The sequence below is a fragment of the Fringilla coelebs genome (genome assembly GCF_963513975.1).
Source record: "Fringilla coelebs genome assembly, chromosome: Z".
Classification (NCBI taxonomy): domain Eukaryota; kingdom Metazoa; phylum Chordata; class Aves; order Passeriformes; family Fringillidae; genus Fringilla; species Fringilla coelebs.
The window spans coordinates 56,709,848-56,736,712 of NC_140031.1; the positions used below are offsets into that span (position 1 = coordinate 56,709,848).

General features: G+C 42.6%; 1 protein-coding gene across 2 annotated transcripts in view; it reads left to right on the forward strand.

Annotated features, from left to right (window-relative positions):
• Nucleotides 1-540: 540 nt before the first annotated feature.
• Nucleotides 541-26,865, forward strand: part of LOC311165717 (paralemmin-1-like) — a gene marked incomplete at its 3' end in the record, with an annotated part of 126,796 nt that continues 100,471 nt past the window's right edge. For both annotated transcript variants that reach the window (XM_084225971.1, XM_084225972.1), the window contains exon 1: nucleotides 541-660. In XM_084225971.1, the coding sequence (XP_084082097.1) occupies nucleotides 616-660 (45 nt within the window). In that variant the 5' untranslated portion in view covers nucleotides 541-615. The remainder of the gene's footprint in view (nucleotides 661-26,865) is intronic.

Consider the following 26,865-nt stretch of genomic DNA (forward strand, 5'->3'; position numbering starts at 1 on the left):
CTTTCCCTTATCCAAACCTGCTTCAGCGGGGGCTGCAGCCACCGCCTGCGTGTCTGCCGCAGCTCCCCTCCCTGCGCCATGTGCCGCCACCGTCCTTCCCTGCGCGCTGTGCTGCTCGCTAAGGACACGCTGTGGCACAGCTGTCTGCCTCCTCTGCTGCAGTCAGGCAGGTTTGTATTACTGTGCACGCTGCTGATGTCGAGCTCCTGTCGTGACCCAGCACCCCATAGGAGGAGCAAATGAGCTGAGACGTCAACGCAAAAAATTATAGCCATGCGAGCTATCCCTCTGCTCAGCTGCTTGGAGAGTGCCTACATGGTTTGTGTGACAGCACCAGCACACAGAAGCAGCACTGAAATGCAGTTAGCAATACAGCTGGGAGACAGGCAGCCAGGCAGGCACTGGTCCAGTGACTAAAATGATCGTACCGTGAGCCAGCCTGCAGTGCCTCCAAAAGTGGCTGACTGCTACACAGAAGCTCGGCTTTCTTTGCAATTACTCCAGTTTCCCCCCGGTGACTGCAGTGTGCGCTCCGTTTCGGTTTTGTTTGCCTTTTTGTTTCTCCCTCCCACCCACCGGTCTCCCTCTCTCTCCTCCCGTGTCCTTCTCTCCAGGATGGCGGAAGCAGAGTTGCACAAGGAAAGGCTCCAAGCCATAGCAGTAAGTCAGTTTCCTTTTACTTGCTCTTTTGTCCTTAGCCGTGGGTTGTTGGAGGAAAGGGGGGATTCCGGCACAGTGGCTGGGAAGCACACGGAGAGCCTGGCTTGTGCAAAGTTGTGTGTGGAATTCCCTGTTCGGGAAATGAGTGGTTAAAGTCTGCTTTGCGGGATTTGGCGGAGAAAGAGGGCTCTGAGGAAGAGCATTGAGCTGACATGTGCAGAAAGAAAAATGTGAATGCACAGTGGCATGTTTAAAAGATTGATGATAGAGAAGAAAAGAAGGAATAAATGGGGAGGAGAGGAGATTGCAGGAGAAAATCAGTACTCTGCTGAATACATATTTTTTCACAGTTGGAGGTTTTGCTTAGCTGATGAAGTCAAGCAAAATGATCTGCTGCAGGACGGCTTTTAGTGCAGAAAATAATTGTGATATTGCTAGTTTTAAGACAATTGAACACAGACAGTGCATTGTCAAAATTGTGTAATTGTTTGATCTATTGGCTAAACTGTCATCTCAGCTCCATAGCTGAGTACATGATTTCAGAAAATTTTCCTGCTGAGCTGCATTATGCCAGGAGTAAAATATAGGCAGGATTGAGCCCCATTTTGGTTAAAACTTTTGTTTTCACATTTAGTAGAGTATTTGAATTGAGCCATGAGCTCAGCTGGTGCAGACCTTGGAGGAATGTGTGTAGTGACACCTGGTGAGGAAGGGGCCTGGCTGTTTAGGATCCACCATCATCCTGGCATACAGAAACTGCCAGCTCATCTTCTAGCGTGTCACAGGCATCGTGTCAAAAGGCCTGTGTTTCTGTGGGCACTGCCAGTCGGACAGCCCCATACAGCCTGCCCTTGTTCAGGGGACACCCAGCTCTTCTTCTTGCCCATGGCTGAGATGTTGATGCAGCTGTGCCAGTCCCAGACGGATGGCACGGCCCGTGCTGGGGACCGCGCACCTGGAGGTCAGAAGGGAAACAGAAGATGGCAGAGCCCACATGGATTTCAGTTCTCTTCCTCAGTTCCCCCAGTGATCAACAGATGCTACATTTTTCTGTGGCTGGCACAGGTTACAGATTTCTTTTGTAGTGTAACAGGAATGGCTGCTGCTGCTTCTGCTGCTGCTGTTCCAAGACATTTTTCTTAAGTCCACTACTCTGCTGATAGGTCAATGGAAATTTAAAGCAACCAGATTTAAAAGAAATAGATTAGGGATTTTTCTCTCTAAAATATTGACTGTAAAAGAGCAAATTATATCATTTGTTAGGGGAGAGGGGAAGCTATCACCATTTAGTTTTCAGGCAGTGGATAGCAGATGCATATTTTTAAGCTGGCTCTCAGTTTTCTATCAACATAGGCATTGCCATGTCTCAAGTGGAAACACCAGGAATGTTCCCCCAGAGGCAAACCTCACCACAGCCTGTGATTTGGGACTCCTCTATGGCAGAGCTGTACTGCAGAGCTGCATAGCTCTGTGCTGTGCTGCAGTGCATAGCTCTGAAACACTTATGTCTCCACATTAAGAAAAAAAAGTTTACATTATTGTTGTTTCTTCCAACTGCTATGTAACAGATTACCAGACAACACTCATTTCCACATGATGTCATGAAAACTCTCACCAAAGTAGATCAAGTCCTCTGCTTCTTAGTGCCCTGCATCTCACACCAATGAGGCCATTATGGATTTAATATTATCACCTGGTGTATTGCAGCTTTTACAGTAGGTTTATGCTGGCATAATAGAAGGCCTTGAGAGTCTGGACCTTTAGACTGGCCCAGTCTGGACCTTTCTTTATATATTTCTTTTTTGGTTTCTATTTCTGGTAATTCATAAAACATAGTAAGCAATGTATGCAGTTAATTAGATTGAAAGAATTTTACTTCAGCATAAAAAATATTCAGCCTTACTTTAAGTGTTAGTGTGGGTCTACAAACCAACTTGTTTGCTTAGCACTCTGCAGAGCAACAGGTTTTCCATATAAGCTTGTTAGTTGGTTTTTCTCCTATGCTTGGTCTGCTGCAGATGTTTGTCAGAATGCAGAGGAGTTAATTTCTAGCTTTACTCCATCAGAATGAGTGACATGACACAAGTTAGGCGTTTCCTGCTGCCACTGGTTGGCTAAAATAAGGTCAGTTCTCAAATGTAGTATGGCCTTTCTCAGAAGAAGAAAGAAATGGCATTTCAGTTCAGCTTGGTGCTTTATCTGTTTGAACCTGCTGCAGTATGTCTCTGAGACGAACAGAAGCTTACTCCAGCATTCTGCAATCACACTGGTTGGATGCTCGACTTACAGAAAGAAATGCAGTCAACACTGGGTTCTCTACACACTTGTTCTCTGTACATTTGCTTCTATCACCATGGTAAATGAGTTTGCTGGGAAATTTGCAGAGTAAATTCTAAGTGTGCATCACTGAATTTGTAAAGAAAACAAATCCAAAACCAGAAATATGAACTTTAATACCAGAAAGCTGACTGGTTTTGAAGCATTTGATTTTATAATTTCTTACCTTGACTTATCAGAGTTTTAATATATGCTTCTCTGGCACAGAGCAAAGTGTCATAGGAAGAGTAAAAGAAGGAGTCTACTGTTAGGACATTATTCTAAACGTCAGTGAACGTGAGTTAGCCACTTGTTTTGTCTGCAGCAAATACATAGCCTTTCTGTGCACTCATGTTTTATCTGTAAACTGTGAATAATAGACTTTGCCCTTGTCTTAGAGTGGTGTTAGGGATGCATGCAAGATTGAGCTGTACTTGGATGCCATGGTTTATCAGGGCAAGAAATATCTAAACACATTTTTAAAATAGAATTTTTTATTCTAAAACCAGAGAAGCTTCAAATGTGTATGTTTTAATGTCATGGAAATGAAACATACACAGCTTAAGCTGTGACTTTCAGATCTTTCTGAAGTCCCTAAAATTCACACACTGACTATAGCAAGACTCAGAGCACTGTGCAAATCTGGTTTGAGAAGTAGGAAGATGTGAGACAAATACTAAGGAGGGGAACCCAGGTCTCCTTGCTTGGGAGGAAACAGAAACTAGCCCTTAACACTCTGTGTCCTGGGGAGGTTCTATGATGACTAGGAGCGATTGGTTTTCCAGTCCTTACTCAAGCAGAGGTCACGTCACATCTTCCAACTTGGATATCATGTGTGCTATAGACAGATACTGGTAAAGTTTTCTGCTATGACACACTGCTCTTAACATCTGCCTGAGCCTGAATCACCACAGCATCCCTCTGCTGCCCTACCAGCAATGGAACTCCTCATAGTCTAGCAAGATGCCTTCAGCAGGCACACAAGAGCTTGAAAGAGGAGGTCTGAAGCCATCTTCTCTCTGGGCTTGTTCCTGTATAGAGCACTTCAGTGTTTGTGTCTGCTTGTTCCCTGAAGGGGATCGGTAGCTAAAATTTTGGGTGAAAAAGGAATCATTTTTGTGGCTTTTAAAAATATGCTGGTTGCAAGTTGCTCAGAAGTTGGGAATGTAAATAGTCCCAGACTCAGTGGCCTGGGGACAGGTGAACTGACTTAATTTATCTTATTTTGGATAAATAACATGTGTGGCCCCAAAATTTGTTATAGGGCCCCTCTTCTACAACTGTAGAATATAGACAAGCATTTACAAAACCTAGGTATTTTCTGTCCCTGACCTAGCAATCACAAAGCTGGGAAGTGGGGTTTTGGGTATTGATTGGTGCATCTGGGATATGAATGCACATATGATACAGTGAACATGTGTTATCCATACATCAGGTGAATTAAATACAATCATTGGGGGCCAGCACTGAGGAGAAATTGTCAACTAAAGCAACAGCCAGTGCAGGATTTGGAGGGCATTTCCAGGTTCAAGAGATGTCCAACCTACAAATTCAAGTGGGGAGCTGCTATACTGATTCCTGAGGAGACAAAACCAACAGCAGTTATGGTCCCTTACTTACAAGTGCCCAGCTCAGAGAAGCAGTAACTCAATTAAAAGAATCACTGACATTCAATTAGCCACACCAAAGATATCTCCTGTCAAGAAAGACCATTCTTGCTTTTTCTATGAGATGATAAATTTGTTGAGCTGAATCCAATGTTGCTTAGATGCCATCAGGGGGCTGACCTACTATGGCAGGACAGTGGTGTTTAAAAATAGCCCCCTCCTGTATTAGTGTGGTCTGCCTTACATGGATTAAGGACTGGCTGTCTGACAGCTATCAAAAAGTTGCTATTTGTGAGGGAGACTGCTGTTCCTTGAGAGCAAAGGTGGGGGAGAACTTACAGGAAGCAGCCTTTCAAGATTTGAAGGCATTCCCCAGCTGTAATTTGATGTAAATGGAAATTGCTGGTGTGCAGTGGCAGAGGAGCTGGATAAACTACGTAAGAGAGCAAGTTGGATTATTTGGTAAACTGGATCTTCCATTTAAAGAAATACATACCACCTGTCTGCAGCTGGCATTAAGGGAGGCCAGTTTGGGTTTGTGCATCCAGATTTAAGGTAGTATGAGGCTAGCACCACAGAAGAGGGCTCTGCAGTCCGAGCAATGCTGCCTTTGACAAGGAACAAGAGCTAGTGTGGGAGGTAATTCAACAGGGACAAGGAGAGGGATCCTTGTCCTGCATGGGAGATTAGTTTCATACCAGTTAAACCTACACCAGGTGAGATTTTAGAGTCCTCCCAAACAGGAGCTATGGGGATTCAAGTTTACATATAGCACTGCACTGATTTTTCAGTAGGTGTTTGAGATTATTAATACAATAGCTGTTACTCCACAAAATGAAAACCCGTAACTAGGACATCATATCCAGGATCATTTTACTATAACACTGCTCCACAATTTTTGTGAGTCCTTCCAGAGATCATTGTCATGAAAATTAGAATGTGAGAAATTAGGTATTGAGAATCACCTAAAAAGATGTGGCAAATTGATTTAATCAACGCTTGCTATTGCTGTGATGGCTTAATACATTAGTTTCCAATGCCTTCATTTAGGAAGTAATGCTTTTGTCCTTTAAGTTAAGCATGGGATCAAATCTATCTTAATGCAGTTGTCTTCAGACCTAAAGACTGCAAGGAAAAACAAAAATGCAGCAAGGTATGGAAAAAAAAGTCAGCTGTGACTTTTCTCCTTGGAAAATAGGTGAGTGAGAAAAATCTGCAGAAGGAATGCATGTTGTGGAGAGAGAAGATAAGTAAATACTACTTATACGTTTGGCACAAGGGTTAGTAGGTATCTAAGGAAGGTAACAGTTGTGGACAAAACAAACACCAAAAAATGTTCTCCCTGTAATGAGTTGTTAAGCTGTAGAGCCCAATTCTCCAGGACGTGGTGAATGCTGAAGAGTGTACTTGGCCTTGAGAACAAACCAGGCAAGCTCATGGCAGTGGAATTCATAAAGGGCTTTCTCATTAGAAGCAATTTTTGAGCTGCAAATTGCTAGACGCTGGCAGAGAAGTTTTTTATCTGTTTGCCATGCTCCTTCTATTTGCCATGCTTATGCTTTAAGCACTATGAAGCATGGCCTAAATGTCCTGATGAAGTGCAGCTAACCTGTGTACTCAAACAATTCAAAGTCCTGGAGCAGCCAAATCTGGAAATTTTGACACTAAAGAAAGCCCCTGTTGCAATACTTTCTTGAATTCAAACTTATGTGAATGTTGCTATGTAGTTTAATCCATTTTTCCCTTTCCAATTTCCCCCTCATTATCTTATTTGCTCATCATGTTTATCATAGCTTACTCTTCATATTTATGGCTCTGATTATTCACAACCATTCCTCAGTGGTCCCAACATCCAATTACCTGAAACAGAAAAAAGCCTTCTGTAGCTCTCCTCTTTTCACATTCTGAGCTAAAAGACTTGAGGGCTAGTGAGACCTTATCATAATTCCAGAGTACACTGGTGAGGAAGACCTGGCAGAGTTGAGTCTGCATCCTGCTGCAAATATTTCCAGGGGTGGGTTTAGCAGGAATAAACTAGGGATTAGCAAAAACTAAATCTAAATTAGATCTTTATTGTGAACATGACACAGACCTGTGAGATTCCTGTGGACCTCAGTGCAAATCAGCCAGAGGAGAGAAATTACGTTTGCATTGCTGTAAAGGATGAAGAGAGGTTTCCCTGCACACAGATCTGCATGCAGCCCTACCCTGGACTGCAGCAATACCATGAGTCAGCTTCATGGCAGACCTTACACAGAGAAATACATGCAAGCAAAAGTTGAATCTTGCCTTTACTTCTGGAACATATAAAGCACTTGGAGGTCACATATGAAATGTTAGTCTTTACCCACACTAAGACAAAAATGAAGCAAAAATGCCTAAAATACCAAAAAACTAAAATTACCTTCTAAAAGTTTTTCTGCATTTTTGCTTTAGGAATGTTTGGATGACAGCAAGAGAAGCAAAAATATAAAGAAAAAAATATTTCTGTCAAAGTATCTGTGAAAACTAGGTAAAAAATTAGAGAAACAGAAACAGAAATTTCTAGACAGTTTCCAGACTTACCCAAACTCAACTGTTTAAATTTAGAATTGTTTCCACAGCACATTCCTAGCCCTTAACACATCACCAACATCTCTTGAGCACAGACAAGAAGCCTGAGATACTGGGTTTACTTTGTGCCTTTCAAATTATATTTTTAAAAATAAGCTGAAAATGGGTGAAAAGGTTTTGTGATTTTTGTCATTGTTCTTTTGAATTCTCTGTTTAAATAAAAAAGTTGTGAAAGACCTACATTTTTGGAAACTATTGAACAGCTCTAGCCTGGAGTGTAACTTTAAGGACAGATTTCCTATACCATGGTATTAGTTAGTCTGATGTCAGACTGTGGGATTTTCATGTTATGCTTAAAGTATTGGATAGCTGCATAGCTAGGTTAAAGGTGGGATTGGCATGAAAGGGGTTCCACACTTATATTCAGCCTCTCCTTGAGCAGTCCTGCTCTTTTCAGGAATCACTCCTTGTATCTATCTAACTGCTTCACAAATACTGTTTTATTCTTGCACAGAATAAAGTGTATCCTTCTTGCAAAGTAGTCACCAGCAAGATGGTTCACCTGCCAAGTGTATTTGGTAAAGTACTGGACTATGCACCTCTAGTAAATTATTAATTATTACCTTGCCCTCTCTCAAATGGCACAGGAGCATGTGTTGAGCCTGAGTGTGCTGAGGCACTGGTTGGACTGAGGATGCCTCTCACAAGCAGGACTCGGAGCCAAAGGGATGCTACACCTGCCTCTGGCCCTAATTTCCTAGAGTAGAAAAGCATTTTCTGTTGCAAATTCTGATCAGGAAAAGCCATGTGGTTGCAAGGGTTAACATCACCCAACAAGTCAGATGGCAGTGAAATGGGTATGGCCTATTGGCAATTGCTCACCAAACCTGTGTAGTTCTTGACACACAGATGCTTTTTGTTACTTAGCTGACTTCCAGTGAGGTTAGATGCTGGAGGCGCGTAAAGCTTTCTTCCTCTTTGCCAGAAAAAACAAATACTCTCTGTGTAAAAAAAAAAGGCCAGCGACCAATGCAGTTCGGAGAGCTCTTTTGGGAAGGAGACAGACCTGCCCTCGCCTATGAGTTGCTGCCCCTTCCAGACAGCACACAGCTCAGGTTGTTGGTTTAGGCAGTGCTCAGACTGTTTTAATTGGGCCGCCAGCATAATTTGTCAGGATCCAGAGACAACAGCAGGGTGGGGCTCAGACCCTCTGCAGTTCCTAATAATAGCAGTCACTGGCAATCAGCGGGATATTTGTTACAGCAGAGATGTGTTCAGATATTTCAAACAAATCACAAACCTTGAAAGAAGGCCCTCATTTTACCAGCAGATATAGAAGGTGCTTTCCAGTTTTCTGGGGCTATGTCATTGTCAGCTCCTCTGCTTCAGCCATGTTCCTTTGCCATGCAGAGTTGCAAGCAGCACTGCAGTAGAGGGAGGTAACTTGGCCAAGTGATGGCTGAGGAGACCCTTTTAAGAGGCTGAATATTGCAGACAGAAATTAGAAGCCAGGTTGCCGTGTGATTTATTGCTGGAGGAGGCAGCGCTGAGCAGCCCGTGGCGCTGGCTGCAGTCACCCAGCTGCGGGCTCGGTACGGCGCAGCAGCCGCAGGAGCGAGCGCGGGGCTGAGCCGGCTCGGAGCGGGTGCGAGCGCCTGGCCATTAATTAACCAGATGAGTGCCACTGCGGACTGACTGGCCTTTCCCAGAGGGAAAGGGTGTACAAGCACGTACACAAACCCTTCTTGTTAACCTCTCATGGAACAGCTCTGTTCTCCACCACGTGCCAGGTCCTTGGAAGAGCTCCTGCTGACAGCGACGGGTTTTTTAAGGATCCCTAGTCATCCAACTGTTTCCCATTTGGAACATAAAGCAAGCACTTGGTATCCAAGGTGTCACTAAATTTACGACAACTGCAGCACAGGGGACTGGGTTGTCTCATATGTTGGCGTTGGTACAAAGTTGCTATCTCGAATGTGTTGGCCAGTTCTGGCCATTCTGTGCAGATAGTATTTGAGAGTTAATCCCTTATCTCTTTTGAATCCTTAACTACATTGAAATAGAGAGTAAGGCTCAGTTGTTAGTCATGTATTTGCTCTTAATAAATATGAGCATATGCAAGCACTTGCTGCATGTCAGAGAAATAGGCTCCAGCAGAAGCTTGATTCAGCATTGAAAGCTGCGCTTAAGACTGCTCCTTGTGGTAAGGATGCCTGCTTTTTTAGGAATATACATAAACTCATCCCAGCATCACCAAGATCTCAGCAATTTGTTCTGGTTAAGGAAGTAACTTCTAATCAGACAGGAAAAGAACCTCTAGTTTTTAAAATAATAAAATCAAGAAGAGCCTAAATGTCACACTTTGAAGAACGGTGTCCCTGAATCAGTAAAACATGGAGACGTACCAGTTCTTTCTGCTAAACTTACCATTGTTATTGCTGAAGTTTCAAAATGTACAATATTTAGACTAAAATACGATATAGACTATAGGATATATACAAGATAGGACGCCTGAAACTCACCTGTGAAACAGAGACCTGTTCACACTTTTCATGCTTTAGCTTTAGAGGCAAACTTCCTGGTTTCTTGAGGAAAAATAATAGAAATGAAGTGATTTATGAGTATTCTTTTCCTTATCATGTGTGACATTGCTTATAATGCTGATTCAAGATTTTGGTGAGACTAATGTGTCACAGACCTCCTCCTCTGTGACTTTGTCTGTAATTCACAGTGTTCCAGAGTGTTCCAGAGGAGTTGTTCCAGAATCAATAAAGCTTACAACACAGGCAACTATTTACTTTTTTTTTTTAATTTTAATATAATACAATAATTCATACTTGTGAAAGCAAGGGGTGTTCAAAGATTATTCCACTTCTGAGAAGGAGCAGATGGAAAATCCTGCTGAACTGGAGAAAGCTGGTAGGAGTTTAATTTTACAACTCTGCTGCAAATCTCAGATCACTTCAGGGGTAAATTCCCTTCTAGATTTGGCCCCTCTATCTCTGCCTGCAAACTCACTGCCTATGAAGGCAGCCCTGAAACACAGATCTAAGGGAAAAAACAGTGGTATTTTGGTAGCCCAAGTATCTACAGCTACAATTTCTGCTTCATTTTGGTCTTTGACACTTAGGGCAAGCCACCATCCAGGCTTAGACCTATAAGCAAACAAAATAGTCTTTGGTCTCCATTAGTTTGAAAACACATGCTCATTGATAAAATAAATCCAGTTTACAGTGAAGTGAATAACAGTAACAACGTGACTCTGGGCAAGTCAAAGATGATGGGTGGAAAGGTGGTAAGGTGGTTATGTACTGTTACTATCTGTGTGGATTGGAGAGGGGTTTTACCAGGCTCCTCCATGTGCCACTGAAGTGAAAAAGTGAGTTTAAAAGGATACTGGCATATTACTGGCCTTTTCCACATGGTGTCTTCAATGCAAGCACCTAGTACTTACCAACAGCTGTACAGCAGTTCTGAAGAAAGAGTGATAGTGGATAATGCTGTGAACATTACTCAGCAGTCTGATGTCAGTCTCATCTATATTGGAAAAGGCATTGTGAATGTATATATGTGTGTATGTATATATATGTGTGTGTGGTGAAAGATTAGATAGATAGGTAGATAGATAGATAGATAGATAGATAGATAGATAGATAGATAGATAGACACGCACTCAAACATAGAAGTTTCATATATATTCTGGAATGCTGTTTGTTAGGCAGATGGAATGCTGTTTTGGTCAGACCCATGTTGGGTGTTAGTCTCCAAGAAATCCATGGGCACAACGGAGGAGAGTCCAAGAGAGTCAGGAATGATCAGAAGTGGAAGAAAATTACTGCTGAGGCAAGGCAGAGTTGTCTGGCCTGGTGAAGAAAATCCCAATGTGTAGCTGATCTTGTGTAAGGGTAGAAAAAACTCCTGTATTCCTTCTAGGGTGGATCACCAGTATCTTTGCCTGGTCTCAGATGTTGCTCAGTCAACCAGTGATAACTAATCTGCATATAAAGGGTTCTTCTGCAGCCAGTCACTTTCTTTGCAATGCCAAGCACACTTCTTCCCAGAGATTTGGCAGCTGATGTATGGATGCTTGCAGACCTAGAAGAGCAATTTAACCCAACTGCGGTGGCAGAAGTCTGAAGCTGGGTTGGTTTACTTTGCATTTTGAATAGGGTAAGTGTGTGAGTAATCAGGCACTGGAATTCAGATATGTTGGGTAACCTGATCATGTTTGAGGACATAAAATTACCTTTCTTCCTGTAGGAGAACCAGCAGTCCCTATTCTCTTCAGCAGGACCCTATTCTGCTTCTAATAAAGTTTATAGGAATTTTGCTGCTAGTTTCAGTGCTGAGCAGGAACAGACCCATAGTATCCCCATAAATATTCACACCATTTTTAACACTATCATCACAAAAAATTCCAGATCTGTGCTAAATCAGACCTATAAATCAGACTTTCCAGGAGGAAGTATAAGGTTGAGGATGAATACAGAAACCCAGCTTCACTATTTGTCTAACCTTGAGAGTTTCATGCTTTGCCATTTGCCAAATGCTCATATTCAGCAGTACAGAGGTACAGTTAGAAAGTGCCTAAACTCAACTATCCAAAGTTCAGCTTTTTATGGAAAAAAAAATAATACTGAATTTTAAACTCCATGTATTCATGTTCACCCACAGGAGAAAGCCAGTCTTGACAGCTTGGCTCTTGACTACTTCCCTTTTATGTTACCAAGAGTGCAGATGAACCTTTGCTGGAATAAGCTTCCCATGCTTTAACTGTGCTTTGCAAGGACCGCTTTTTCAGTACAATCTTTTTCAACAGTTTTTCCTCTTGTGAGAAATGTTACAAATGGGAGCAGGAGAGAGGGGGGTTTGGGATAAAGGAAAAAAAAATAGAGTAATTATAGTACCATCTCTTTTTTCTGTTCAGGCAGGAGGTAGAGAAAAAAAAATTTAAAAAGAGATATTTTCAGTTTCAGTGAAACCATGTTTGTGGTTTCTTTGTTAATCCTGGAAGGTGTGAAACTGAAGGCTCAGCAAGCTGAAATTTCCTTAATGGTATAGCCTAAAATCAAAGGAGATGAGAGCCCTACCCTTCAGCTTGTGGAAACAGAATTAAAGTATCAATACTGTGATTGAATTTCATTGTTTTTCTTTTTATCTAACCCAAATTGGCTTTGAGTTGCCTTTACAAAACAATGCAAAATTTTGCACTGAAACTTTGGAGCCAGTCTTTAGGAGACGTTTGGGGTCTGGAAAACAAATAGTACATAATCTGTAGGGCAAATAAATTGTCAAAGGCCTCCAGAAAGCTCAGCTTCAGGCAGATTTCTTTGACCTGTATGGGCAGAAAGCCTTGAAGCATGCATTAAGGTAAAGCAACAGGTTCTCAGGTTATAACGTCCTTGCAGATTTATCTTTCTCTATTCCTGTATTTTAAGACAGCTCACATCATAGTTAAGAAACTGATCAGAGAGACCCTTCACTGCTGATGTGCTGTTAATGTTGCACTCCATTTGTCTTGGTTTGAAAGACAGTGTCTGCTAAGGAAGGCAGGAGTTTCCCTTGGAATGGAGAATGTAACCCCCTTTCCCTGCGAATCGTTATAACTGTGAAGTTGAGTGTCTCTCAGGCCCAGCTGTGGCAGTAGGAGCAGCAGTTCGGTGCCGGTGCGGTGATGAAGCAGCCGAGCATCCCCCGCGCCGGCAGCAGCCCCGGGCAGAGCCCGCAGCCCGGCCCGGCCGCCGCTCTCCGCCCGCTGCAGTTCCGGGCGCGGCCGCCGGGGGCGCCGCTGCTGGCGGCGGGCGGGGCGGGGGCGGTGCCTCCCCCGCGCCTGCAGGGGGCGCTGCGGGCGGGGAGCGCGCGGCGATGGCGGCCGGGCCCGGACGGGAAGGGATGGGGGAGGAAGGGAGGGTCTGCTCCGCAAACCCCATGGCACCGATCCCGGTGCCCCGGGGGGCTCTGGGGAGCGCCGGGCTGGGATGGCAGGGATGAGCAAAAATCCCGGGGTGGTGGGCTAGATGTATCACACTCTGCAGCTGTAGCGGGAGGCGCAGGACGTCTGGGCAGGCAGGCGGTGCGGGCTGCGGCGTGACAGAAACTCGGAGCAGCGGCAGAGAAGCGGCGGGGACGAGGCGGCAGCGTCCTGGCTCTGAGCAGGGCAGGGAAACGTGGGCTCGGGAGCCTGGCTTCTTTCCCCTGAACCACCCGAGCAGATGGTGAAAAGTCCCTTTTTTTATTGAAGTAGGGTGCTAATATAGTCCCGGTGTAGCGGCTTCTGTGACGAACAGAGCTCACGGCAGAAGAGAAGCAGCAGAAGACAGAACCCCACAGTGCTGATGTGTGTCCCCACAGCAATCTCAGCCCCTCTCCCCTCCGAATGCTGACAGCACAAGAGAGATAGGGGATTTGCACCCAAATTTGTTTTCCCAGATCTCCACAGTATCTCTGTCCTCCATGAAACCCCAGGTAAAGAGAGAGTAGCCAGCTGCACCCCCTCCCCTGAGCTGTGACAGCTTTTGCCTCCCTTAAGTATCCCGTTATTGTCTCCTAACACGCATGGGGGACAATTCCCTAAGAGACAAAAAAACCCAAAAAACAACAAAAAAAACCTAAATCCCAACACCATTTCAAGCTGTTTTTCCTTTTTTAGCAAATTTTTTTATCTTACTAAAGCCCCACTTAAACCATGAACAGTAAGTAATTGGTTTGAGTGTGGATGTATTGCTGAAGCATTACATGTTTCCAGGTGCAATCCAGAATTGCAGATATTCAGTAATTAATAGAGAGTGAAGGTGGCAAAGCTGGTGACAGCCTCCTTCTGTGTTGCAGTAATTACCTCCTGAGTTTTACAGTGTTACAAGTATCACACGTGACTTTTAAACTCCACTCTACAGACCAGTTCTTCTCGCTTTAACAAACTAAACACAACATACTTTTGGGTACCTAGAAAAGCAGCAGTGGTTTTGGCTGGTCCAAGAGTTGGGGTTTTTTTACTGAAGTGAAGAGCATCACTTTCCAAAAAGTCACTTTGAAAGTGTCATTCAGGTTTCAAATTGTATTGTCTTTCAAAAGTTAATGTAGAGTATCTCATCTACAAAATGTTGGAAATATTTTCCTTGGCTAAAAGACATCAAAATATAATTATGATCATTTACAGCATATCTAAGTCATACACTGAAGTACCTACATCCGTACAAAGATGCACATCTGGCTTTTAGGTCTGCTAGGTATCCAAAACATGTCCTCATAGCAAGAAATCAGATTACTGGAATGGATGTACAACAGATATCAAGGGTAATGGAAACAAGCTGGTAACTTGCTACAAGATCAGTAGTTGAGTGAAGTTAGGATGAGCACAGCTGCCTCTGCACTTTACTGTGGTGTATGGCATCCATTAGCTCTCCATCTGACTCAAAAATATGTGCCAAAGAATAAACTCAGTAAACTCAGCATGAAGTCTAAACTTTTATTTCAGAAAGGAGGCAATACAGTCGTTTATTATTCTCCTTAGTGTCCTTACTCAGGCATCTTTTTCCAACCAACCACCATCACAAACTTGAGTTATTACTTTTTTTTTTCTGTTGTACTGACAAGGACTAGCTATTTACCCACTTTTTTCCTGACATATGAGTAAGAGCAATATTGTCGAAAGTATCCAGTAACTCTTTACTCACCTGAGACTTTTCAAAGCCTGCATTTTTCAGAAGATAAGTTGTTACATAATGCTTCATCTATTCAGAATACCGTTGTATTGATCTGAAAGACACTGTGAAACTTTAGTGCGTCTGACTTTCACATCTGCTAGAAATCCAAAGTAAATCTTCATTCTGACAGTTTCACAAGTGGCAAATTGAACAACAGCACACCGTGATAGGAAAAACTTACACTTGCTTACCCTTCTAACATTGATTGCATCCTTGGTCTTCACTTTTAAAACAATATTTATTTGCTTCAGCTTCTCCTTCTTTAGATAAAAGGAAGGAGAGAAACTAACTTTACTAACTAGTAAGGAATAAAAGGCATGTCATTGGAGGCAGCAGCATTGCTGAAAAAAAAATCAAACTTATCCCCCAATAGTTTTGGTTTGTCACAGTTACAGGTTTTCTTATGCCACTAGAACTTGTGGCCCCATCCTTCCCTACAAAATGTGGGTTGTGATACTGGCTGTGGTGGCCCAGAAGCAGTGTGAAAACCATCTACATCAAGTCTAAATGGTGCTTTGAAGATGGAACTTCAGGCCCAAGTGCTTCCCAGACCTTTATATTCTGTATCCAACAGCTGATGAAGCTTGATGCTGAAAAGGAGACAAACAAAATGCCATTAAACATCTCCTGAATAGTTTCAGAATAGTTTTCTTTCTGCTTTGGCAGTGGAGAAGATGACTCTCTATTGTTCATTACTGGCATTAGAGCAGTCTAGTCTACAGCTGAGGTCTACACCCCGTCATGCCAGCAAAACAGCAAACGTGCTCAGTGTCAGCTTCCAACAGAGCACAGAGCAGGGAAGATGAGAAATGAGCACAAAAAAGGTGAAATCATTTACCCAAGATATTCAGGAAGCTGAACCCTCTTTTCACTCATCCAGTGGCAGCCTCCACACTGAACCCTACGGCCCATGTCCATGTTAACTGCTGTGGTCAAAGGTTCCCACCCTACACTGAAAGACACAGTCCACAGACCTGCTACTGTTTAGGGTGCTGAAAGATCCTGTGTGGGCACAGCTGTCCTGTCTGCAGGATCCTCTGATCCTTTAGTGACCGAGATCTGCACCACCTCCACAGGCCAGCAAGGCCTTCAGCAGAGATGTTTCTGTAGAGCTTTCACGCATTTTGTTTAGTTGGCATCAATGGACTGAATCTTCCTACATGTGCTGCACTGCTGTTCCTCAGCCATGTCATATATGTTCTGTTTCTACAGCATGTGTAATCAATTAACCCATCAGTTTTCTTCCTTACTCCTACCGTGCATGCAAGCAGCCATACCAATAACACACTTTCAGAGATCCTTCAGAGGTGTCTGAGGACTAGAATTTGCATTAAATGTCTGCCTGGTGACTCCAGTACAGAGACACCTGGTGTGAAGAGGAAACCTCAATCCAGCCTGCTGACATGGCTTTTCTCCCTCTGGTTGATGTTCATAATCACAATAATCGTTGGCCTAGTCTAATTTGGTGGGCATAGGGGCAGGTTTTGTTAGTATCTCTGCAATAAGGGATAGAGTTAAGAAGCTGCTAAGTCCTCATAAGATATGTATTACAGCATTGGCTGTGACCTGCACATGTGTTGGAGCAGTCCCAAGTACAAGTACAGGCTTGGCAAAGGATAGATTGAGAGCAGTTTCTTGGAGAAGGACTTGGGGGTGCTGGTGGATCAGAGGCTTGACGTGACCTGTCAATGTGCACTCAGAGCCCAGAAAGCCAAATTGTCCTGGGGTACATACAAAGCACCGAGGCCAGCAAGGTGAGGGAGGGGATTCTGCCTCTCTGCTCCTCTCCGGTGAGACCCATCTGGAGTGCTGTGTCCAGCCCTGGGGCCCCAGCATAAGAAAGACATGAAATTGTTAGATCAAGTCCAGGGGAGGCCATGAAGAGGAATGGGAGACTGAAGCACCTCTCCCATGAAGATAGCTTGAGAGAATTGGGGGTGTTCAGCCTGGAAAAGAGAGTGATCCAGGGACACTTTATAGCACCTTCCAGTAGCTAAGGAGGGAAGAGAGATGGGGTGGGAGTTTTTACCTAGGTGTGTAGCGGTAGAACAAGAAGTTTAGCTTTAAACTGAAAAAGGGTAGGTTTAGGTTTGATACAAGGAATAGATTCTTTACTGTGAGGGTGGTGACACACCCACACAGGTTGCCCCCAGAAACAGTGGATACGCCATTCCTGGAGTGTTCAAGGCCAAGTTGGGTGAGCAGCCTGGTCTAGTGAAAGATGCCCTTGCACTTGGCAGAGGGGTTGGAACTACATCATCTAAAAGGTCCCTTCCAACCCAAACATTTCTGTGATTCTCTGAATACCATGTTTCTTTATTTCTAGGGTAGCAAAGCAAGAACATCCCCTCTCGGTGTAGCATGACCTAGGAAACTTGCCTTTCCATCTCTGCAGCAACAGCAGCTATGGATCTAGCTTGATTTCTCTCTTTTTCTGCTGACAGATTCAAAGGTACTGCCCCATGGCAAGTAATAACCCTTTGAAAGAAAAAAAATCATTTAAGCTGTGAGTAAAAAATGACTTTAGGAAGGAGAAGCAGAGGCAGAAATATTTTCAGCTGTATAGAACTGTTCTGTCCAAGTCATTACAAATGACATAACTGTGGCATATATTTTCAAAAATCTTAGCAGTGGAATGGATCATTTTTGCCTCTGACTTTCAAGCTGTGATCTTGGACAGGTGGTGGGAAATTTTGAGGGTTTTAAGGCTGTTAAGATTCAGAGAGGAAAACCAAAAAGGTGAAAGTGCTGGCACTAGTTTCCTAGCAATCCTCATGGCAAGAAGAGAGTGTTTTCAAACACCAACAATTATCAGGACTGCCAGCCAGCTTGCTGCTCAACAAGGATGCACCTTCACGACAAGCAAAGATAAAGCAAAGGTAAAAGAATCCTATTTCATTAGTATGTGTATCTTCTCTGAATGCCAATTTTTCAGCACAGGACAGCAGAAAAGATCGTTATAGCAGACTTTTACTTGGCAAATGTTGCATCAGAAAAGATTTTTTTTCTGTATCTATTTCTGTTACAGAGAATTTCTTATAAATGGAGGAGAGAAGTATTACTGCCACTCCCACTGAATATACCATGAGGGCCAAGACATGCTGTTAACAGTTTGTTTAGAAAAGTATTTCTAAACCGTCTTCCTTTTCAATGACTCCAGAGAGATGTAGTCTTTGACCTCAACTTGATATATCATCACCAACCACCAGAGATTTAGCTGTTTGCAGATGTGACTGGACTTGTGTGTTTTCATTATCAGAGTGACTTAATCAGATTTTTCTGCTTTTCTTCTTTACTTCTGACATTGTCATGTCTTTGAAGTGAGCATTGTAGTAATCCAGTGGTGTGCCCTAGCTTGGCAACTGACTGTAATGGAGACAAATAAAGTCATCTTCTGCAAGTGTTGGTTGATAGTTCAAGCCTTGTCATATTTGGATGACAATCAAGATCCAGCTCGATGCAGCACAAAAAAACACCCAGCAGCAATGTACAGTGGTCAAAAGATACCTTATCATGGAAAAATCCTTTGTTAACGCCATACATTCTTTAGGGTTTTTTTCCTTCCCCTTGATAAAAGAACTGAAGAGCTCGTATAGCTCCTGTTTCATCCTCTGTATGGCTGTACTTGGACATTTTTAACATCCTTACTGTTTGTCATGTTTCTTTTATTCACCCAATATCAATCTAATTGAAATTTTTCTGCAGAATGCAAATTTTTTACCAGATGTGCAGAATTTGGCGTTCAGCATACAATTGGAAAGGTCTAAATTAAAGATGCACCCTTGAAAATACAGACTCTCTTGTGCCCCAACTCCCTTACATTTCTGTATGGGATGGGTTATATTTTCATAATATATCTCTAAATGTAGTGAACGCATCTACATAAACTCCTGGTGGGTGGATCCCATCTGTTTCCACACTATAAGAAAATGTTTTAGAAACCTAAAGGAAAGGAAAGTTATAAATGTACCCATCCTTACACCCTATCCCAGCTTCTCATTTTCTTGTCCTCTTTGATGTCTGCCTGTGCAAATGCCAAGACTGAAATTCAGCTCTTCTCCTAAATCTTTCTTTAACTCAAAACTTAACTTTCTTGTTTCTCTTACCAGTGTTTGGAACTCTGTCTCTTAGTTTTCCTTTGGAAGAGGGTAAATAAGACACATTGGTTATGTACTTACTTGACATTAAACTTTTTACCTCCAGTAATTCAGTATCTTCAAACTACTCTGTTTCTGAAGAATCAGCTACAAGATCCAAGAACCATCCATAGCAATTACTAGATAAATCTTCCTCATCACGCTTTAAAGGAAATTATTCCAGAAGGAAATTCTTGGCAAGCTCACTATTTTATAAGTACTGCTTAACATTATAGGGAAAAAGAGAGGGGAGGGAAAGCTTTGTAGGAACTACTGTTTTTTCCACCTTTAGATTATAAAATGAGGTAGAAGACTTGTAAAAATGCTATGGACATTTGAAAAAGAAAATCATGTATATCTGAGCAAGAGTTAAGATTTAATTTGGATTCAGTCACTCCCTTGGCAACTCTATTGCTTTAAACTTATCATCCTTGTTTCCTGATGACAATGTGTTACTGACATCAGCTTAAGCTGATGGCAAAGATATTTAAAAAATAAAGTGTCATCTCACGGAAATGATCTGCCTGTGACACTGTTATGCACACCAAGGTGCCCAGCTGGAGCTGTGCAGTCATAACACTACCACTGCATAGGGGAACAAAAGGATCACAGTGCAGTAAAAGAGGGATGTTCATTCTTACCGGTTTGCATGGAAGAATATGGTTATATGCTGATTCCGTAATGGAGATATGGCTTGTAAAATACAGATAATAAAAAAACCCCATTGCAACATTTTAAATACTTTTAAAATTGCTTTACACAGTTCAATCATACTTCCACCTCTTCCCTGTATTCATAAGGATTCCTACATTCCTTCTGAAAAATGAAGGCTAAGATTCCCATTTAGTCATATAACTGTACAGCTAAGGTTTTAAAAAAAATTGGAAATACCGTGAAACTTGTTACAAAATCGCAAGAGTTGGCTAAACAGGGCTAGCCATAATGGTTTTGATATTCCTCCTGTGCATAGGCCACAGTGACATTTAAGACTTTTACTAGCAGATCTGCAGAGGATGTGATCTGCTTTAAGCAAGGAGAAGTTTAGATAAGTATCAGAAACTTACCCTTTGAGACCTAAACTGAGAGCAGATGCAAAGTTAAGATGGAGACCCTATAACTACAATTAACTGAAGACTCCTTGCATAGTGACCACACCTTAAAAAATAACTGTAACAGGATAAAATACAATTGAATTGCAGAATGATGGAGGGTACGTATGAGTAAAGATTGCTGTATGTTTTCAGGTGGAAATCTGATAGTTGCTATAGTTTTGTCTCCTTATCTGGGGCTTCTTGGTACTACTGTAGTGCTGATGGAAATACATATTACTCCTAAGCTTTATTGTTGCTTTAGAGTATGTCAGAATTTCAAGATGTAAAATAAAAAATTTGTTTCTCTTGCACGTCAACTAAATGGTGACAATAAGTTTGATCTTAAAAATTAGCAGTGCCTTGTTAAGCTAATATATCTGTCCTTTGCTCCCTGCTCCAATTTATCATCTTATAAAAGGTTAAATACACTTTTCTCTCTCACAATATTTATTTAACATTTAAAAAAATATACAGGAAGGTTTTCCAGATTTGCATCCATGACAATACCATGTGACATCTGCTTATTCAGGACGGGAGATGAAGTTAATATGAATAAACATTGTGTTTTCAACTGTCCCATAAAAAATCACATCTCTCCTTTCCAAAACCAGAACAAATTTTGGTCTAAATGCTCTTTGAGCTTGGAAACCTTGTTTCATTGCTTTTAGGGGGCCTCTAGAAAAGTACAATGTGCTGTCTGTAAGAAATTTTAGGTAACTGGGCAGTTCTGTTTTCTGGTTTTGAGAGTCCTCTGACCATTGCTGTAATGCAGAATGGTGAAATATAAAGACTGAGACAACTTCCACCCAGGCAGTGTTTTAAAGCTGTCCTGTAGAGTATGGTACCATCTTCAGTCTGCAGGATTTGATAGTAACAGGGCACAGCACAGAGACAGGCAGAAATTGTGGTATTTTGATTTATCCAAGATAAAAAGGAGGGAGATGGTCTAGCAGAAGTGCTCAGGTATGAATTTTACCTGAGGTGTCAATGGTCAAAGAGTCTAGGACTCCTTTGTTGGGCAACATATCACTCAAGTCAAAGAGGGCTGTGTTAGAGAGGCGTTATCTAACATTTCAAGTGAGTATTGCTATCCTCAGTGTTCCCCTCCCTGCCTGAGCTGGGTAGCACTAGGTCAGTGATATCAAGATGGTAGGTACACTGTGTTGGAAGGTGAGATTCACAACATTTGGAAATTGCTGAGCAGTAAGACCAACTCACCCTTGTGTGTATGCATTCATATCCAGCCCCACAAAGGTCTCATGGTTTTCTGTTCCTACTGAAAATGGTGGGTGCCAGCACTTAACTTCCTGGGTGGAATATAAGGTCATGTTGCTTAAAGGCTAGACTATTCTTATGAACTATCTGTCACATAAAATTTAAATGACTGACTGGCCATCTGTCCTGAGAATACTCAAAGGACAGCCTAAAAATCCTTTAAGAGAGCTTCTTTTGACTAGTTACTAGTACAGAGCCAAGGTGAGCTGCTCCTTTGTAAAAAGCCTCATTGTGCTAAATGCAAGAGATTGAGCACTTGTGCTGATTTGGACACAGCCTAGGTTTTAATAGCAGGGGAAAGCCACAGAAGTGGCTTGTGTGAGAATCTGCTTAGAGCATCCACTGTGTCCAGCGAAGCTGATCTCTGATGGGTCTGAAGATGGACATGCCAGTGGCCCAATTAGGGAGGTTGGTAACACCTCTGTGATGACATATTTAAGAAGGAAATCAAAACAGAAGGAGGTGAGTTTTTCCAGGGGTGGTGAGATGCCACATTGGGGCATCCCAGTGCAGCACATAGTGATGCACTGCTGCCGCCACCACTTTGGCACGGCCTGTGGTGAACTTTGCCTGCTTGGCCACCTCTAGCCAGCTGCCCTGGGGGCAGAAGGGGGTGGGGGAGTGGCGGTGAGCCACATGAAGAGAGGTGTTAAATAGCACCAGCAGCAGCAGGGAGGCCGTGTGGCCAGTGGCAGGAGCATGGTGAACGAGTCCCTGGCACAGAGCCTGGACGAGATTGACCTCTCAGCACTGCGAGACATTGCAGGAATCTTTGAACTGGTGAAACTTGCTGACAATGGTAGCAAAACCAGCAATTTTTTCTGAGAAAGGGGAGAAAGTGAGAACATGTGGAGAAAGACAGCGTGGCTGCTCGAAGATTCAGTGAAAAGAAAGAGGGGGAGGAGGTGCTCCAAACGTCAGAGTCAAAATTCTTCTGCAAGCCCTGATGAAGATGATAGTGGAACAAACTGTCCCTCTGTAATGCACGAAGTCCACAGGGAGTGCAGAAGTCCACTCACAGCCCATGGGAAAGGTGCCCACGCTAGAGTGAGTGGAGGCCAAAAAAAGCTGTATTCCACTGGGAGACCTGAAGACAGAAGGAGGGCCCCTGCTTCCAGAGACAGAGAAAAAGGGCCCTTGCTTCCAAATTAGAGTAATTTATTCTTGAAAAACTGCACCCTATTGAATGAGCGACCCACAACACAGCCATTCTGGGAAAACCATTTTGCCCATGGGAGGTACTCCCAGCATAGCAAAGAAAAGCCTTCTCTCCCTGAACAAACTAAAAAGATATCGGGTAAGGAACTGACCAACCCCCCCTTCCCCACGCCCTGTCTCCCTGTGCAGTGGGTGGGAAGAAGGGAGGTGCTGGGGGAAAAAGGTGTTTTAAAGGTTTATCTTACTCCTCATTATCCTCCTATGACTCTGTTATTAATAAATTTACTTTGTGCCTTTAAACTTGAGCCCATTTTGCTCTTAAAATGTTTTCTCCCAGTCCTTATCTCAGTTCATGATCCCTTTGGGTTTTTTCCCCTCCTCTGCTCAGCTGTAGCAGAGGAGAGTGAACAGTTTTCATGAGTGCCCAGCATCTGGCCAGTGTCAAACCATGACACCACTGCAAACTGTCTCTGGGCTGAGGAATCCTGCCATCAGCAACCTCTTCTAGCCACCTGTTAGCAAATAATAGTAGTTTTTGTCATCCCCATCATAGCACTTCTACAAGTACCAAAGACTTTTGCTAAGGTATCTGTGCTGGGCACAGAGGTCTTGGAAAGCCTGAGGGACTATCACAAGGGCTGACAGTCATGGCACAAAAATATGTAACATGCAGTTCAGAAAATTTGACTGTTCAGGGTTGTTTCTTTTTGTGTTGAACCAGTTAAGTCACTGCCATTCACAGCTGGCTGACTAGGTTTTAGAAACCACCATAAGAAAATATTAGCGGTGCACAAACAGCCAAGTGATCTGTCAGAAAGCAGAGAAAGGTTTCTGTAGATAAGTATGTAAAGAAGACAAAAATTTCTAATTGGTTGAGGGAAAAAATCAGTGCTTTCTGAGAATCTGGAAAAATGAAAAAATATTCTTTGCAGCTCCTTTTATTATTCTGTGCAGCTGCAGGAACAGGCTGTGTAATTTATGTGCGTTCTTGAACTGAAATGTGTGGTCTGGTGACTAGACATGGTAAGAGGACAAGGATTCCTCTCACTCCACAGGATTTCAAAAACTTTGCAGTGTCCTTTCAAAAATGAAGAAGAAACACTTCATCCAAAAAGTAAAAGTTCATATTTCTTTTTAATCTGATGAAATATTTTACTATTGAAATACTTTCTTTATTTCTGATTAATATTTGAGCAGACAGTGTCGATTAGATGAAACACAGACATGCCTTATGGAATAGCTTAAAAATTTAAATGTTAATTTTCACTTCCTGCAGTGGCCCCCCCACTTAAGTCATACTGTGTGTTCATTGTGTTCTGCTCTTCATTGTCAGCCCATCTTATAAACTGGACACAAAGGTAACTGGCCTACTGGGAAAGAACTATATGACTAAATGGAAAATTGGATTTGTGTGCTGCATATCACCCACAGATCATTTTGTTTTGCAAGTCTGCTGTAGCAGGTGTCTCCTAAGGGGGACACAGACTCTAAAACAGACTTTAAAAGTAGCATGTAGCTGCATATAACTATCTCATAGCTCAATGAGATCCATCAAGTCTGGTGAAGATGTCACTCATCATGACTCTGGCCAGCCATGAGCAATGATGGGTCAGAATGGCATAGGAACTCCACAAGGAACAGTGTTTCATGTACCAGTGACATTGTAGGTCCAAAACTGTCCCTTTCCAATGTAATTTTGCTTTCCTGATAGACAGGAACTGGCAGTTGCTAAAAAAGCATGGCAGGCAGGAAAGAGAATTCAGCCTTTTATGAATCCCAGATCATAATCAAGATAAAATTGGCTAATTTTTAATAGGATTCGACTGGAATGCTAATAGAGGAAAGCTCAATTATTTTAAGTCTGGAGTATTCATTAAGAAATAGCAAACTTGCCATTTTATGGTTTCTGAGGGACTGATGTCTGAAAATGTATTTAGAGGATCTCATCTGCATTTTGGCTAGCCAGAAGCTGTGCAGTGTATGCCCACACCCTGCCACGGCTGGAGCTGCTGACACACATGGTGTCAGACGGTGATCTCCAGCTTGTTTCAGAAGACTTCTGCAAGACACCAGGAGCAGGCACCTGTTGGCTGGCCAGCTGTTCTTTTCTCTTAATCACCTTGGGTGATTGAACATGCTATGCAAACACTCAAAAGGGACAGTGAGGAGAGGGAAACAGCAAGCCCCTTTTGTACACTGGAAAGCCATGCCTTGGACAGTGGTGTGCTGTAAAGGAGACGCCAATATTGCTTAGGTACTGACTGAAGATCATATTCTCTGTGCTCATATGGCACTGTAGGAGAGTTAAACCTTTTAAAATCATAATTAGAAAAACTTAATGCAGGTTAGGATCTTTGTAGCTGAACCAAAGTGGAGAAAATTTGTACACAAGTAGTAGGTCCAGCAGACCCACATAGAGACACGAGGACTGGATTAAGATCAGCAATTTCAAGAATACCTCATGCTTTTATATCATGTTCCACAAATGCAACTGAAGTGTGTAGGAGTGGAGATGTACAGTCAGGAGCTCCAGGCCCCAGCTGAAGCTGTGAGGAGGTGACAACTGCCACTGCTCTGGACAGTGTTTTGCTAGAGCCTCCCCAGATGGTAGAACAAAAACCCATCTTCTCCATTTGAACCAAGGTGGCTGACTTTCCACAGAAAAAGACACCTCACAGCAGACACAACTGCAGACCAAAGAAGGCATTTGCAAGCAGCAGGAAAGCAGTAATTGCTGCAACAGTGAAGTCCTTTGGAAAGCAGATATGTGCCTGTAGTTACATTCACATAGGTTTTAAGTGATCATTGCTTTGGAAGGTGAAAACTGAGGTTCCAGACAAAATGTATCTGGGATAGTCTGTATTTACTGCAAAAATTTTTATAAAATCTTCTGAAAATTTTCCCTTGTAAAAATTAAACTCTTTTGTAGATGACATCTATTCCCATATAACAAGTTGAAAAGAGAAAAGGGAGATGATACACTTTATAATAACTAAGATAGCTATATGTAGGAAAGAAATTTGTATTTTTCTGTGGGGATGCTGTCAGTATAAAATGTGTATAAAATGGAATTCAAATGATTGCTGGAGAATTTGTGGATCCACCATCGCTTTTCATGACTGCTTTTAGCCAACATAATGTGGACTCCCCCAAATAACAAAACTTAGCAGGAGAATAGGAAGTGGGCAAATTAAAGTGTTAATTTGACTGGAAATATCTGGAAAACAGAAGATAGTGTTCCACAGACTTGTCTTTTGATTGATTGTTGGAAATTATTTGCAAAGTTCAACCAGTGCAGGAAGCTTGATACAGAAGATGAAAAAAATACCCTGTCTTTGCAGTAGTTGCACTCATTTGTTGTCATTTTTGAGATCTGGGACTTAGGCTGAATAGCAGAAAGAGCTTTGTGGTTTTCATGATGTATAGGGAAATGTGTTTCATGCACAGATGTTAGACATCTTCTTTCCATTATATCCGTGGTCTGTCAACCTACAGTCTTGTTCAAGCCTTTCTGATTCCAAATGGCTGTCCCTGATCACAGAATCGTAGGACTAATAAGAATGGAAGGAACCACTGGAGGTCCTCTAGCCCAAACTCCCTGCTCAAGCAGGGTCCACTAGAGCAAATTGCACAGGATTGCATCCAGACAGTACTTGAGTATTTCCAGTGTGGGAGACTCAACAACCTCTCTGGGCAACCTGTTCCAGTTCTCAGTCACCCACACAGTAAAGGAGTTATTCTGCATGTTCAGGTGGCTTCCTCTTTCTGCTGCTTGCCCTATTGCGCAGCATCACTGAGCAGAGCCTGGCTCCATCCTCTTGGCATCCTGCCCTCAGGTATTTATAGATGTTGGTCCCTTCTGTGTTGTCTCTTCTCCAAGCAGAAGAGGACTCATTCCCTTTTCATTTCCACTTAAGAGAAATGCTCCAGTCCTCTTGCCATCTTTGTAACTTTGTGCTGGACTCACTCCAGGAGCATCACATCTCTATGTAATAACTCTGTTTAGGTCATCTATACATCCCCTCATACAGAAGCCTCCCGCTCTGTGTCAGTAAATTCCTAGCAACAGAGAAATTAAGAGATTAAAGAAGTCTCTTTTTATGTTTTCATTTGTGAAGCAACTAAAAAGAAGGGTCTGGGGTTTTTACTATTCCAGAATCAATTAATATAGGTTAAAAAGTCTATTTTCAGGGAAGTGTTCAAGGCCTGCTCTGGTGAAAAGTACAAGGTCTACCTGCAAAGTTTTGCTGTCACATACTGTGCTGTACAAACAGCTGTAGTGGTGTGTGAAAGGCACAGAGGTAAAAGCCTTCAAGCTCATCTTTAAGTATGTAATTTAGAAGCACATCTTTAACTTCTTGTTGGA